This window comes from Poromitra crassiceps (genome assembly GCF_964638095.1).
Source record: "Poromitra crassiceps genome assembly, chromosome: 4".
NCBI classification, from domain to species: Eukaryota; Metazoa; Chordata; class Actinopteri; order Beryciformes; family Melamphaidae; genus Poromitra; species Poromitra crassiceps.
This window is the reverse complement of record NC_139626.1, coordinates 24884369-24899776: the sequence shown is the minus strand read 5'-3', so window position 1 is coordinate 24899776 and position 15408 is coordinate 24884369. Positions and strand designations below refer to the sequence as shown.

The 15408-nt window shown below is 43.8% G+C and overlaps 1 protein-coding gene across 1 annotated transcript in view; it reads left to right on the top strand.

Annotated features, from left to right (window-relative positions):
* Positions 1 to 13777, top strand: part of LOC310774400 (double C2-like domain-containing protein alpha) — a gene marked incomplete at both ends in the record, with an annotated part of 20868 nt that extends 7091 nt beyond the window's left edge. The window contains 6 exons of the mRNA XM_083634467.1: positions 3296 to 3422; positions 4772 to 4831; positions 8039 to 8238; positions 12046 to 12127; positions 12463 to 12559; positions 13641 to 13777. Of these exons, the coding sequence (XP_083490593.1) occupies positions 3296 to 3422; positions 4772 to 4831; positions 8039 to 8238; positions 12046 to 12127; positions 12463 to 12559; positions 13641 to 13777 (703 nt within the window). The remainder of the gene's footprint in view (positions 1 to 3295; positions 3423 to 4771; positions 4832 to 8038; positions 8239 to 12045; positions 12128 to 12462; positions 12560 to 13640) is intronic.
* Between the last annotated feature and the right edge of the window lie 1631 nt (positions 13778 to 15408).

Sequence of the window (15408 nt, the reverse complement as noted above, 5' to 3'; positions counted from 1 at the left end):
TTGGAAACTGTTTGGAGAAGGGTAGGCGCGTTCAAAAAATAGCAGGTGATTGGATGATCCATCTGTCTACGCTTCTCGCTGTCGTCACACCTAAATCCCGCCCGTAGCTGCCTCTGGATGCTGATTGGTCCGGCCCACTGCTGCCTGGGGCGGAGTTAAACCAATAGCTTGGAGCGCGGCAAGATGGATTTCTCGCGTGATCGTGATCTCGCGAATCCTGCTGCTTCGCAAGGTTAATGGGAAGGCCTGGTTACCCCTGCGTTTTCATTTACCGCTACACAGCTGCCTGTAGCTGAATACTTGGTCGAGCAGACTTTAGCCTACAAGAAGGCCCAGAAGCTGTAATAGATATTATTATTCATCATTACAGATGATTACTGCACAGATTTTCTTTACTAATACCCAGCGCTCTGACACTTCCTCTTAAGTGGGTTCATCAACGCACCAACACAGTAATGGAAAGGCCTTGGTATGGATGCGTGACCCGCATACAATATCAGCACACCCACTTTTATATACATGTCTCCTTGACTGATGGGGTGTATTATACTGATTGGACATTTCAGGCTGTGACATTCACCGGCGAGCACATGGATTCAATCCATCACAGCGTTTTAGTGACACTTGTGACATACGTTGTGGGAAATGTCAGCTGTCACAGTAATAGGAAAATGGTCGTATGTATTCCCTGCTGCTCATATTATAATGGCTCTATATGCTTCTTCCTTCACACTTGACTCTTTGGCCTATTGCACTCGACACTTCACTCTCTAGCCCGTTTGATTACAACCATCCTTCTCACGTACATTCCACCCTAAATCCTTTTCCCCCTCTTATCTCCAAGGCCAATATTCTTCTCATGCTTTCGGCCATCTCTTCTATTTCTCTTATACTATCCTGGCATCATGTCTTATTTTGCATAATAAGCCAATAGACTGGAAATGACCTCTGGGGATGTGAACAGCTTTCTGTTTTCCCCAGGCAGCTTCCACATGTCTACAATACTGAGTTTTAATTACAGCAAGCTTAAGACATCAGGCAGCCGGTATGTTTCCTTCCCTAGCATTCAAGTTATAGAGGGAAATAAACAAGTGGACCGAGAGACAGCACATTCTGTCTCGATTCCTCCTTGTCCTATTTACTGGACAGGAATTACTGGTACTTTGTTTCGTTTGGCCCTCAGCAAAATCTGGTAGTGAGGAAATTCTTTTGTGGCCCTCTCTATCATCAAAGTTGCCCATCCATGGGTTACGGCATGACAATATTTGTTCGGCCCCCGGCAACAATCTGGATTTCTCATGTGGCCCATTACTCTGCCCATACATTTCTGACCTGCTTGCACCCCATGAGCCCTCCAGAACAGAAATCAGCTGTCTGGACTAGCAGCTGTCTCTTACTATGCTGCATACAACTGGAACAGACTTCCAAATGATCTTAGACATGCTCCGATGCTCTGCATCGACTATAATTAAACTCCTAGAACTTTAACTCCAAATATATGTAAATATGTGCGCACGGTTTATCTATGTATTTACCTCTTTCAACAGAACTCTTACTGATTTGTGCTTTTAGAGTTAGGCCATAGATACTGTGTGTGGGAATGCCCACAAAATGTTACTACGGGCGAGACTAGACGGTGGGGGAAAACCCATATATCTCAATGGGGTGACTCACCAAAGGGCGGTGCTGCGGCTCTACACTACAACATTGGAGATTCTAGAGCAGGTAGATAGACGTCTGTTCAGATGTGCATTTACTGCGGTGGTTAAATCCCCGATCCTGTTTGCCTGGGCTGGGCTAGCAGCTAAATGCTAACTATGCTGAATGGGGAGAACGGGAGGATTTCCCCCATGCTGACCCATTGACCACGCGTCTATGACGAGACACCACCTGAATGTATTACTCTATCTTTCAGTGTTCAGAAACTCTTTTCTTCCTTTAAATGTTTGTACTTTTCTCTATTTACTTTTATATGTGGTTTTATCTTTCTACTTTAATCTTGTCACTTTGAGTTGGAATTGTGCTATTTATATAAGCTTGACTTGACTTGTCTTGACTCGCAATAGATTGCTTTCTTAATTTTCTTCTTCTCACTTCTCTTAATGTCTTCCGCTAACATTTAGATAAGCGCAATCGCTCTGTTGAATTGCAGTCAGCAACCTTAACACGCACGCACGCACGCACGCACGCACCCCCCCCCCCCACACACACACACACACACAGATTTAAATAAATCCTTCTGTTCTTATCCCTCTCACACCCGTGCTCTCCCTCTGACCCTCCTATCCCTCGCTTCATGGCTTTTTTGCTCCACATACTTCTCTCCATGTCCCTCAGTCCTTTCTCCGTCTCCCACTCACTCGCGCATTTACGGCAGCTGAAAAGTTTGTCATAAATATGGATCAACTTAGTCTTGTATGACGCACTTTCATGCTGTCTAAATCCCCAGAGGTTCCAAAATGGTAATTATATGCGCACTCTGTGTGTGGATGGTGCATATAGAAGAAATTATGTATTCACTGTTTTCCAACCCTAAGTGTAAGTGCCACTGTCAGACCATCTGTATTGTCCATCTTTCTCCACTACCTTACAGTGACTAGTCATACCATGCACATTATGCAGGAAAGATATACCAGTAAAACTACCTATTGTCAGTGTAGTCTAGTCCCCAGAGGTGGGATGTCCCATGACTTGGACTCAAGTCAACCAGTCCACCAGCTCCGGAACAGATGCGGTACGTCTGCAAACAGACACACACTCATGTAATGTGTCAGACGTATGCGGGATCCGACAAAAATAGAACAGGTGCGTAATTTTTCCGTACCACATGTATTGCCCCAACTATTAACATGGGCGAGTCGGCGAGAGTCAATCCAGCCGTTTTACCGGATCCACAACGCAGCCGTAACGCATCTGGTGTACGTTGGCTGTCAGACTAGAGTCACAATTGTAATTGCTTGAGACTTGACTTGTTGCATGGAGAGAATAGCCGATTGAAACTTGACTTGACTTGTTGCATGGAGAGAATAGCATATTGGGTTCTGGTGACTTAATTGGGACTTGACTTTGACATATTGTTCTTTGATAACTTGAAAAGGTTTCTTGACTAAGTCTTGACTTGAGATCTTTGTTGTGTGCTCTTTAATTCAGGTCATGGTTTAGTGTCAGACAATTTCACACTTCCTTGGTTACAGTGTTGCCTCCAAATTAATGATCGAGCCAGTCATGAAATCTCATCTGTCCCTTCTGTCTCCCTCGCAGGGTGTCTCATCTGTCCCTTCTGTCTCCCTCGCAGGGTGTCTGTGTGCGACGAGGACAAGCTGACGCATAATGAGTTCATCGGGGAGTCGCGGGTGGCCCTGCGCCGCGTGAAGCCTGACCAGACCAAACACTTTAACATCTGTCTGGAGCACCCACCCCCCGTGAGAGAGGGAGGGAGAGAGGGAGGGAGGGAGGGAGGGGAGAGATGTGAAGAAATGTTGGGGAGATGGAGCGTGGAGGCAACTAGGAGGAGGGTAAACAAAGAAATGAATCAAGGAAAGCCATACAGAGACATAATTGGGGTAATAAAGGAAGAATTTGAAAGTTGGGCAAAAACAATGAAAGAGAGAGAGAGAGTGTGTGTGTGTGTGTGTGTGTGTGTGTGTGTGTGTGTGTGTGTGTGTGTGTGTGTGTGTGTGTGTGTGTGTGTGTGTGTGTGTGTGTGTGTGCGCGCGCGCGCGCGTGCATGCGTGTGTGTCAGGGACAGAGAAAGACATGAGGATGCTTTGGGTGGTAAAACAAGTTGAATATATTGTGGGTTCAAGGCTGGTGCAACCTCATCTCGTCTCCCCCATTATCCCACATTGCCCTCATTTGTATGCTGCCTAATGAAGCAGAAGTGACACAATTAGTCATAAAAATGAAAAAGGGATGCGGGGGGAAACTAAAAAGCGCCGTGCACGAGAGAGGGAGGGGAGCGAAGGAGACAGAGTCAAGGACTGAGGCGAGGAGGAAAGGTAGAGATTGAAAAGGTGGTTAGGAAGGTGTCAATATATTTATTAAACACACCAACCCCCAGTCTTACGACGACCATGCAAGCCGATCGCACAATAAAAACACCAATTTGTGTGCCGCCTCTTCTCGCCGTCGACATCGCATATAAAAGAGGAATTACCCAACAAATGCTTCCTAAAGCCATCCCGACATACCTCAGCTCACCCAAGATCCCTGTTTAATTTATTCAGGGCTCACAAACGCAATGATTAGGTAAACAGAGGACAGCAGACGGCCTATAATATCTATTCATATAGGACACAAATAGCTGTGCAGTGTAAATGTCAGTGTCAGGTCATATGAAGGAAAAGGCCTATATGGAGATTGTGAGAATGAAAGGAAGGGGGGGAGGAGAAGGGAACGTCAATAGCGAGGGAGAAAGTCAGAGAGATGAGAAACAAATGGATGAAAAATAAAAGTGGTGGAGAGAGCCTGGGGGGGTCAGGGAGGGTGAAATGGACAGGCCCCGTGCTGGCTTCTTGTTCTTTATTAGCAGTAGTGGGGAAAGGGCTGCTGTATTGGATTGGCCTTCTGAGATGAGTGGGCACTCTGCGATCAAACGCTAAAGCCCGTTTGTCATCCCACAGCACAGACGCTGCGCCGGGCCCTGGCCCGTCGTTTTCCACATCTCCATTCCTCCCTACGTCATTCATGATTTGCTCCTCTAACCTACTTGCCTTCTCTTTCCCTCAAGCTCGCTTTCTTACTTCCTTACTTTCTTCTTTCATCTCTCTAGCTCCCTTCACCCTCAGCGATGAGTGCAGCGCTGAGAGGGATCTCCTGCTACCTGAGAGAGGTGACTGCCGTTCACCTGTCTGTCTGTCTGTCTGTCTGTCTGTCTGTCTGTCTGTCTGTCTGTCTGTCTACCTGACTCTGTCCACCTGACTCTCCTCCTTCCTATCTGCCAAACAATCCATCTTTCTGCCCATCTTCAATCCATCTTTACGCAATATGTGACAAGAGGTTTGGCACCAAAATGATCTCTCTGTGTCCAGTAGATGTCGCTCTATCTGGTGCGCTTACTAACGCTTTAGCATACAGTATCTTAAGTTATTGTATGCAAGTAGCATTATCCTAAGTATGAAGATAGACCTTTTAGTAAATCCAAAGTTCATAGCGATTTTCATTCTATGGCATTTAGATTTATAACTTATCAAATCTAAATCTTTATCATTAGTGAAGCCTATTAGGAAAGGCGCTTCGCTCTCTTCTTGAGTAAACAAAACAAGTTGCGCTTGAAGTCTTGCAAGAAGAGAGATTGGACCCCTCTCTCTCTGCCACATAACAGGAAGTCTCACATCACCGTGACCTCTCTCCCATTTAGACTCTTATGTACACACTTTACCTCTTCCAAATTGTACAAGGTTTCTAAAATGTATTTGTATTTTTCTTTCTTTTCTCTTGATTTGATTTTACATTACATTACATTACATTACGTCATTTAGCAGACGCTTTTGTCCAAAGCGACTTACAATATCACATTTTGTCAACAGTACAGAAAACAACTATCAACACAATCAATGACAGCTAAGATATTTTGATAGACTAGCACCATGTAGGAAGTAGTTTGAGAAGGAATAAGTAACATGTAGCATTAGGTTTGAGAAGGTTTTTGTTTTTTATTTTTTTATTATTATTATTATTAAGATGTTAGTTTTACTTTATTGTAAGTGAAAAATGGACAGCAGACAACATCGAAAATACTTTAGCCTTGATGTAACCTTTATAATACATGCTGCTGTGCTAAAATAAAGGATTTCAAAAAACAACAAAAAGTAGTTCCAGCGAGTGCATTTCCCCCCGCCCCCCTATTTTATCAATCCCTTAAGCAAACTAACCATCCAGCCTTAGAGCAGCTACAAGTTCTCATTTTCTCGTTAGTCGTTAGTCGCCTACACACTGTATGCGCACCAGACGGCATTATCTAGCAGACTCACAGAGATCTCCATGCCAAACCTCTCACATATTGGGGAAGATGAATTGGCCAAATTCCCTTCAGTCTTTTAGCTCCATTAAGATAATTGGAGAAAAACATCTGTCTCCGTGTGTCTCGCCATTTTCCATGTTGTTTGATCTGTGGATGGATTGCCTTGCTGCTGCTGCTGCCTGTTTTCCTGTCCGTCTGCCTGTTTGTCAGCAGGTTGTTGATGACTGCCCGTTAATGCCTGTTGATCTACATCCCACACATAATGAGCTGCTTTCTATCGATTTCTGGGGGTCTTTGCTGTTTTATTACCAAATACCTGCTGCTAATGATCCTCCATAATTGCTTTTGTCTGAGTTTTAAAATCTCATACTCATTCACAGCAGATGGTATGCTGCCTGTTGGCATTCATGAAGGCTTCCAGAGAGAGAGAGACAGAGAGAGAGAGAGAGAGACAGAGAGAGAGAGAGAGAGAGAGAGACAGAGAGAGAGAGAGGGAGGGTTGGAATAGGAAGGGAGCAAGCTGCTGAGACAATTAGAGACAGGAGGGAGGAGGATGGAGAGGTGTGGGCCGTGTGGCATATTGATTGCCTCGCCTTTGTCGGCCACTTGCCTGAAGATAAGATTTAATGAGAGACGGTGGGATATAAAGGCGATGAGAGACATTTCTGTGAAAATAGGAGAGGGAAGGCACGGTATCATTTATGCATGCAAGTGGCTGCATCAATCAGACATGAGGTGCAAGGCATTACAATATATTTAATGGATGATTTGTGCCCACAAGATGTTCCATTTGTGCCACTGATTTTTCCGTCCCCAAACTGCAAAGATGAGCGCAGACATGCTCGGAGGAGTGTGCACTTGAAGTCATGAAAACCTTGGAATAGCAGAAGTGTGACCTTCCTATAAATATCATACGTGTATATTGTATCGTGCTGTCGGCCAGGAGAGTGAGTCATCATCCTGTGAGAACAGCAGCATCTTCCCCTCCTTGCCCACTCGTGTGTCTTCCTCACTCTCTTTCATCTGTCACTTTCAATCCACTTGGTTGTATACAATACGCTTGTTGTCAAATGCTTTGATCACGGTCTGATGTTGTCCATGCCAAAATACACAAGCCAGGAGCAATGTAGCATATTAATATACCTTAAAAGCCTGTGATTTTAGTGTGCGCCTGACACGTCTATGCCATAGGACACACACAGTCCTGTATATCAATTTTTTTTTATGCTGATGCTTTAGAAGTGATAATTGGTTTTGGGAACATACTTGTCTCTGAGCTGTGGCTGGTGGGTGAAGAGTGTAACTGTAGCCAGTGGTCGTGCTGTGCAGTGCCACTGCCAGTGAGTAAAACCCACTCCCCGAAGCCTCAAGAGACACTCTAGTGACAGTCGCTAGAGCCCATGGGCGTTAGCCTCCTCGCTACAACGTCCGCCTCCCGTCACGGCGGTTCCATGTTCGATCCCCACAACACAGGTTACATTGGTGCCGTGACCCGGATGGGAGTGATGTTTAAGGCCGTGAGTGTAATGGTAGCCAGCAGTCGTGCTGTGCAGGGAATAAACGTCACTCCCCGACGCCTCAGGAGACGCTCTAGCGACAGACGCTAGCTAGCGCCCATGGATTTTAGCCTGCTTGCTGGAGCATCCGCCTCCCATGCCGGAGGTTCCGAGTTCGATCCCCAGCTGCGGGTTACAAGAGCACAAGTGAGATGAGAGTCACTGCTGCGCTCTCGGTGTCTCTTGTAAATAAGTTGAGAGCTGAGTGACAGCGCCGCGAGGGGCACTCAGGGACACGGTGCATTCTAGCCTCTGCTGTGCCACTGGAGGAAGCGCGCGATCAATCAGTGCTCTCATCACAGGCTGTGTTTTCACCGCGGCGTTACAAAACAACTGCACTTGAACACAACCTGTTCCATCAGCAGGTCCACAGACACAGCACTCCAAAATGATTGAATGCAACTTCAATATGAAATATCTCTGCTGCTCCAGCCCTGGACCTAAAATCACTTACCTGACCAAAAGCAGCACCTGCTTTCTAAACTTTTCTCTCTCTTTGTCGAACACCCTCTCTCCTCAGTGGGAGGCCGAGCAGCAGAGGAGTCTGGAGGAAAGGGGTCGCTTGTTGCTCTGTCTGCAGTACCTCCCCCCGGCCAGCGAGGGCGACGTGCAGGGCGAGGCCAAGGAGAGGGCCCGCGGCGGGCTGTGTGTCGGCGTCAAGCGCTGCGCCCACCTGGCAGCCATGGACGTCAACGGCTACTCCGACCCCTACGTCAAAACGTAAGCAACGACAACAAATCACTGAAGCCGTGGAATTTCTATGCAAAAGGTGTAATTAATTAATTTGGTAACACTTTACAATAAGGGTACATTAATTAAGGGTTAGTTCATGCACATAACCTGCTTAACAGTTAATTAATGCTTAATAAGCATCAACTAACCCTTCATTAACAGCCTTGATTGTAATCTTGCTCTAACCTTAACCTCTGTGACTTCAGGCCTCAACCCAACCACAATACCTTAACACAGGCTTGGACAAAGCCCCCCCACCCCCAACCCCCATTACAATGATGTTATTTGATCCCATTGCCACTCGACAAATTGAGCCAAGATAGTGTGATTTTGCTGTTGACTTGCTTCAGACTACACCAAATACTGTTGACTTGCTTCAGACTACACCAAATACTGTTGACTTGCTTCAGACTACACCAAATACTGTTGACTTGCTTCAGACTACACCAAATACTGTTGACTTGCTTCAGACTACACCAAATACTGTTGACTTGCTTCAGACTACACCAAATACTGTTGACTTGCTTCAGACTACACCAAATACATTAAAAAAAAGTTATGTCTGAAGGCATTTATTTGTTTCACAGTAAACTTCCGCAAAACTAGTGTACTGTATATCTGAACTATCTCTTTAACCAAATCACACACATTTAGGCTATCCTATGTGATCTCCTTTTGATAGCTAATGCAATATTTTTTTCACTTCCATTCACTGAGCCTCCCCTGAAACTGTTTGGAGCCCCCCTGGGGAGGCCCGCCTCCCACTTTGAAAACCCCTGCCTTAACATGAAACACAATTAGTAAATGATTACTAGACAGCATACAGATTAGTTAACAGTTAATTAAGGGTTAGTTGATGCTTATTAATCATTAACTACTGTTAATTAATGTACCCTTATTGTAAAGTGTTACCAGGCATGAATTATGCTAAAATATATATGTATATATAGGAATGTGCGTAGCCAATACACAACTTGGACAGATGGAGTGGTACAGTATCTCGAGACCCCCATTAATTTCAAAGCCAAGTCAACATGACCAATCCAATTCCAACCCCAATCTCCCTATACCTTAATACCCATGTGTGTGGTGTTAGCTAGCTTAATACCCATGTGTGTGGTGTTAGCTAGCTTAATACCCATGTGTGTGGTGTTAGCTAGCTTAATACCCATGTGTGTGGTGTTAGCTAGCTTAATACCCATGTGTGTGGTGTTAGCTAGCCGCTGGCTCATATTGACCTGATACATCACCTCCTGTCGTCACTCATGCGTGAGGAATGGGTTGAGTTAACCCTGCACAGTGTTAGTTTGATGAATGGGTTGAGTTAACCCTGCACAGTGCTAGTTTGATGAATGGGTTGAGTTAACCCTGCACAGTGTTAGTTTGATGAATGGGTTAAGTTAACCCTGCACAGTGTTAGTTTGATGAATGGGTTGAGTTAACCCTGCACAGTGTTAGTTTGATGAATGGGTTGAGTTAACCCTGCACAGTGCTAGTTTGATGAATGGGTTGAGTTAACCCTGCACAGTGTTAGTTTGATGAATGGGTTGAGTTAACCCTGCACAGTGTTAGTTTGATGAATGGGTTAAGTTAACCCTGCACAGTGCTAGGGTGATGTATGGGTTAAGTTAACCCTGCACAGTGTTAGTTTGATGAATGGGTTAAGTTAACCCTGCACAGTGTTAGTTTGATGAATGGGTTAAGTTAACCCTGCACAGTGTTAGTTTGATGAATGGGTTAAGTTAACCCTGCACAGTGTTAGTTTGATGAATGGGTTAAGTTAACCCTGCACAGTGCTAGGGTGATAAATGAGCGTGGCGCACACAAGTGGTTGTAAGCCGGTGTGAAATGTGTTACTCATTCGTCAAGATAATTATATCTGTATTGACTGCCTTCAAAGCCTCATAGATTTGAAAGGCGTCTTAGTGACATGATGTAATGTTATCGCTCGCCATGGCGGAGAGGGATAAAGACACAATAGGAAGGAAAGCAGTGGATATCACAAGTGTGTCAAGCGCTATCGTTAGTGTCATAGAGGTCTGCTGAAGTTTTCATAACTCTCTGTAGTGTGTGTGTGTGTGTGTGTGTGTGTGTGTGTGTGTGTGTGTGTGTGTGTGTGTGTGTGCATGATTTATGTCTGTGTCTGTGATTTATGACTGCAACAAACATCGTTCTTAGCCCATCGTTTCGTCTCATATTCAGCCTACAAACCTTCAAAAATGCTGCCAATGAGGTGGATATTTCCACTTCTTTCCAATGCAGTGTCGCTTCTTTCAGGAATTTTCTATCTTAAAACAATCAAAAAGGAAGTTCACTGCACTATCAAGAAAGCAACACGTGCACACGGGTGTAGTGCTGTGGGAGCGCAGGGGAGCGGAGCTCCCACACTTTTTCTCTAAGGGTTTGTTTTTACAATAGTAAAATAGTGGGGGGGGTTGTTCTCCATATAGGTGCGCTCCCCCAGTTCTCCAGATAGCACTACACACCTACACGTGCACTAGCGCATCCTCTGGTCGGTCGGGGCGCCTGTTCGCGGCGGCAGGGAACTGGTGGGAATAGCGTGATCCTCCCATGTGCTACGTCCTGCCGGTGAAGCTCCCCGCTGTCAGGTGAAAAGAAGCGGCTGGCAACTGTGCATGTGTCGGAGGAAGCATGGTGCTAGTCTACGGCTCTCCCCAGATCAGCAGAGGGTGGAGCAGTGACCGGGGCAGTAGGGGGAACTTGGCCAAGTAGGATTGGGAAGAAAAATGGGGGGGAAATCTGAAATAATAATAATAAATAATAATAATTCATTTTTTTTTATTTTTTTTTAAGAAAATTACAATTTTAGACTTGTCAAGATGGATTTTTTTGCAGTGTGCCAGGGAGGGGAGCACAGGCTCCTAGGTTGAATAACACACTGACTCGCTCCCCTCTTGTGCTGTAGTGGATGCTGGTGGCGGCCTTGAGGTCGTTCCTGGAATGAGTAAAACACTGTAGCCTCCAACATCTCGCCTTCTCCGCCCCATCACCCCCATACACCTTTCACCCTCGCATAAAATATGCCAAAGCAGCAAGAATATCACGGCAGGCAAGGTTAGGGAACACGCATGCCGACGGGCATGCCACTATGCTCGTCACTCTCCCTTCTCTCCATCCCTCAACTACCCGCCTGTATTAGTCACTATCCCTATCAGGCACATCCACCACATTATATCATCATGCACCTTGTTTCATTTGACATGCGAGCTCCTATCTTTGCCCTAGCTTATTCCCAAACGCTGTGTTGTGTCTGAGAGCGTGTGGGAGCGTACGCTCTCCAAGCTGTGGGTGGTGGGTGGAAAGCAAACGTGAAAAACAGATTGGCTGTGCTCTCCCTGGCTGCATTAGAGATATCTGGAGAGTTTTAACGACAGCTCGGGTATTGAGGGATGCTTTTTGTCAGTCTGCGGCGTTGCTGAGGGAAGCAGCGATCAATCTCCACATTAGCAAAAGGTCCGTTTTTCCTCAGCGACTTAGTCAATTAGGATTAGTCTTGCATCATGTCTGACTCAAGCCCATAATCTGCTCTATTAGACAGTGATATGGCCATGTAATGAGAATGACAAAGAAAAATGACCAACACATTTATCCACCAACTTCATTAATTCCAAAGTGCAAATAATGATTTCCTCTATGCACACTTCAGATAGACATAGCAGCCATTTGCAGTTCCCCTCAGAGCTCTTTTCGGCAGCACCATGCCTTGGGAATGACAATGAACAGACTTTTCTGCTCTGACTCATATATGACATATATCACATTCCTCTGTCACAGGTACCTCAAGCCAGACCTGCAGAAGAAATCCAAGCACAAAACAGCGGTCATAAAAAAGACCCTCAACCCGGAGTTTAATGAGGTAGACACCCGTGTTTTTGTGTGTTTTTGTGTGTGCTATGTGTGTTATGGGAGTTGGAGCCATGCATTTGCCATGGTGGTGTATAAAGAGACAGCTCATTTAGAGCTCGAGGGAGTCCACAGAGACATTCTACTGTCTGAACAGCGATCCTCTAAGACAGCCAATTATAATTTGCACAATGTTGTTATCCGCTTCCTCATTAGTGTTTTAGACATTCCGATGAAGGCTTTTGGAGTATGGAAGAATAACCAATACATCAGGCGTGACCTGCTGAACCTGTGCCCCCTCTTACTGCCACTCCCACTTGAACACCCATCCACTTTTTTTCCACCCAGGAGTTCTTCTATGAGATTTCCTTCTCAGAGTTATCCACCAAGACCTTGGAGGTCACAGTGTGGGACTACGACCTGGGCAAGTCCAACGATTTCATAGGTGAGCTGACGCCTATTTCTAGCTTGTGACCCGTTGTATGTTGTACTTCCCTCGGAGACAGTTGAGAAATCACTGTTTAACTGGTTGGTTAGTGTAATGGCCGCCCATAAACATTGTACCCAGTACTTGGGAACCCATGAAAAAAAACAGAACTACCAGAAATTTTGTGAAAGATATTTTAAGCTAAAAAACAGATTTTATATATTATCTGCTATGCCCCAAAGCAACTATATTGTGTGTAATTTCAAGCATATTGTGCAAAATGGGCCTCAGTGACATTTTGACTGAGAAAATTATATTTAAGAAAATATATATATTACACCTTTTTTACACCTAATATATATATATATTGTTTAGTTGTCAGTTTTATTGTTTGAGTCGGCCGAGCCATTCAGATTTTCATCATCTTCGCTGCCATAAGATCAAGGACCAAAATGGAAATAAGTCTGTGACTTTATTGTGTCATCCTTGTCAGTTTTTAAAGCTATGATGTATTTTATTGTACTGTTGCTTTTTCTATTGTCGAATAAAATAAAATCAAATATACAGTATATTATACCTACATTAATCAATGGTTTTCACTTGAGTCTTTTGGACTCTTATTTATTTATTATTTTGTTTATGATTACAAATGTGCTCTTATACTGTAGGCCTATATAATACTTATATATACATATATACAGTATGTGTGTGTGTGTGTGTGTGTGTGTATATATATATATATGTGTGTGTGTGTGTATATATATATATATATATATATATATATATATATATATATAAGATATATATACACACACACACACACACACACACACACACACACACACACACATATATATATATATATATATATACACACACACACACACACACACACACATATATATATATATATATTGATATATATACACACACACACACACACACACACACACACACACACACACACACACACACACACAGATACATATATATATAGTATTATATAGGCCTACAGTATAAGGGCATATTTGTAATCATAAACAAAATTAGGAAAATGTCACTTGCGCCCCTTTTGCTCTAAGCCCTTGATTTCTTTCAGGGGGCGTGTCCTTGGGGTGCCACTCACAGGGAGAGACTCTCCAACACTGGATAGACTGTCTGAAGAACAAGGGCACGAAGGTGGAGCGCTGGCACACACTGACCAATGAGCTGCCAGGATCCACACTGCAAGAATAAAGTGTGTCAGTCCCACTGTACTGTCACTGGCAAGATCTACTGGAGACTCTGGATGGGAGACACTTCATCGCATGCTCTGAAGACTTTCTGCATGACTATGAAGCATTCATATCCTACTTACTTTGTGTCATAAATGAGTTCATAACACAACATAACATCATATCACAACATACCCAACAGGTTGTATATTGAGGTCAATACTTGATCTTGGATCTAAATAGACCTGATGCAAACCCGGGAGACCGTCCGCACCTCTAAGCTAACAGCATGACAGTTCTTCATAATCATATTCATGGGGATTTGCGTCCCTCTTGTAGATTTAATTTCACTCTAAATGCTCCACTGCATTGCTCCAAACTGAACAGATCCTAATCGACAAAGAAAATTGAAATCGCACACGAAAATCAAATGAGGGAGAATGTTGTATTATTCTGCAATTCATCATTATTCAGCTGTCAGGTTTGTTGGTTCTTCTTAAATTGGATCTGTTGTTTTCATTACCACCTGGAGTGAAAGGTTGCCCTTCATAACCATCTTTCTCACATGCTACATACCTCTCCCTTCTTCCTTGCAATAACGGTTTTGCCTAATGCTTCCGAAGAATTCTAAGTGGTCTTAATAATATCACATATTTTGTACCAATTGATCGAACTGCCTGCAGATAGCACAACAAGAAACATTGCACCTAATAAGGTAATTGGTTCTTCCATGTAAATGGTTTGTGTCCGTTATTTGCATGTTTGGTGTTAAAACTGTGACTCCAATTTTGATGGAGCAACAAGTGTCGGCAAATATTGTGTGGCAAATATTTCATAAGCACTGATGCAGGATGAAATGTTCTTCACTGTATTGTTCCCAATTTTCCTGAAGTGTGTTGTTCTGACAGCTCCACCGATATTGACTGAACTTGAGAGAAAAGAAAAGCACATTTAGTTGAATTCAAGAGTAATTGTTTTTGTTGTTCGCTTATTTGATGTGTAAACTCAAATGTCATTGTGCCAATTTTTGAACTCTTAACTTAATTGGGCTTAACTTTACTTTGACATTTCTTCATTAGTCAGGTCACTAAAATGGTGTAATTAACAGGTTTTAAATCTGTAAATCTGTGTGTGTGTGTGTGTGTGTGTGTGTGTGTGTGTGGCGAGCTGCGACAGTGTATGAAACACTAAATCACATCATCAACCATTGATTTCTTTCTGCATCACAAACATGGATGGCATCTAGAGCACACTGATGAGCTGTCCGAAAACACTGTTATGGATTGCGTTGACCAAGCTGTGGGTGCTCAGTTTCATGTGCTAAAAGAGGCATGCTGAAAGCAGTGGTGTTAATATGTAAATATGTATTGTGTATCACTTGCTTTGGATGTTTTGTCCTCTGAACTTAAACTGTGCATGATTGTTGTTGTTTTTTCATAAAGCATTCATAATGATTTATTGTGTGCATTCATGGATTTCTATTATTACTATCATTATTAATAATTTTGCTCCAGAATTCTGTAAGTGGCCTCTTTTTGAATACTACACACAGCCCTGTGGCGGTCCAATAAAGACAACACTACCACCTAGTCCTCGGCATCTGCACCTGCACACTTCTGATTGTTCAGCTTCTGATCAGTGCATGATTCTCAG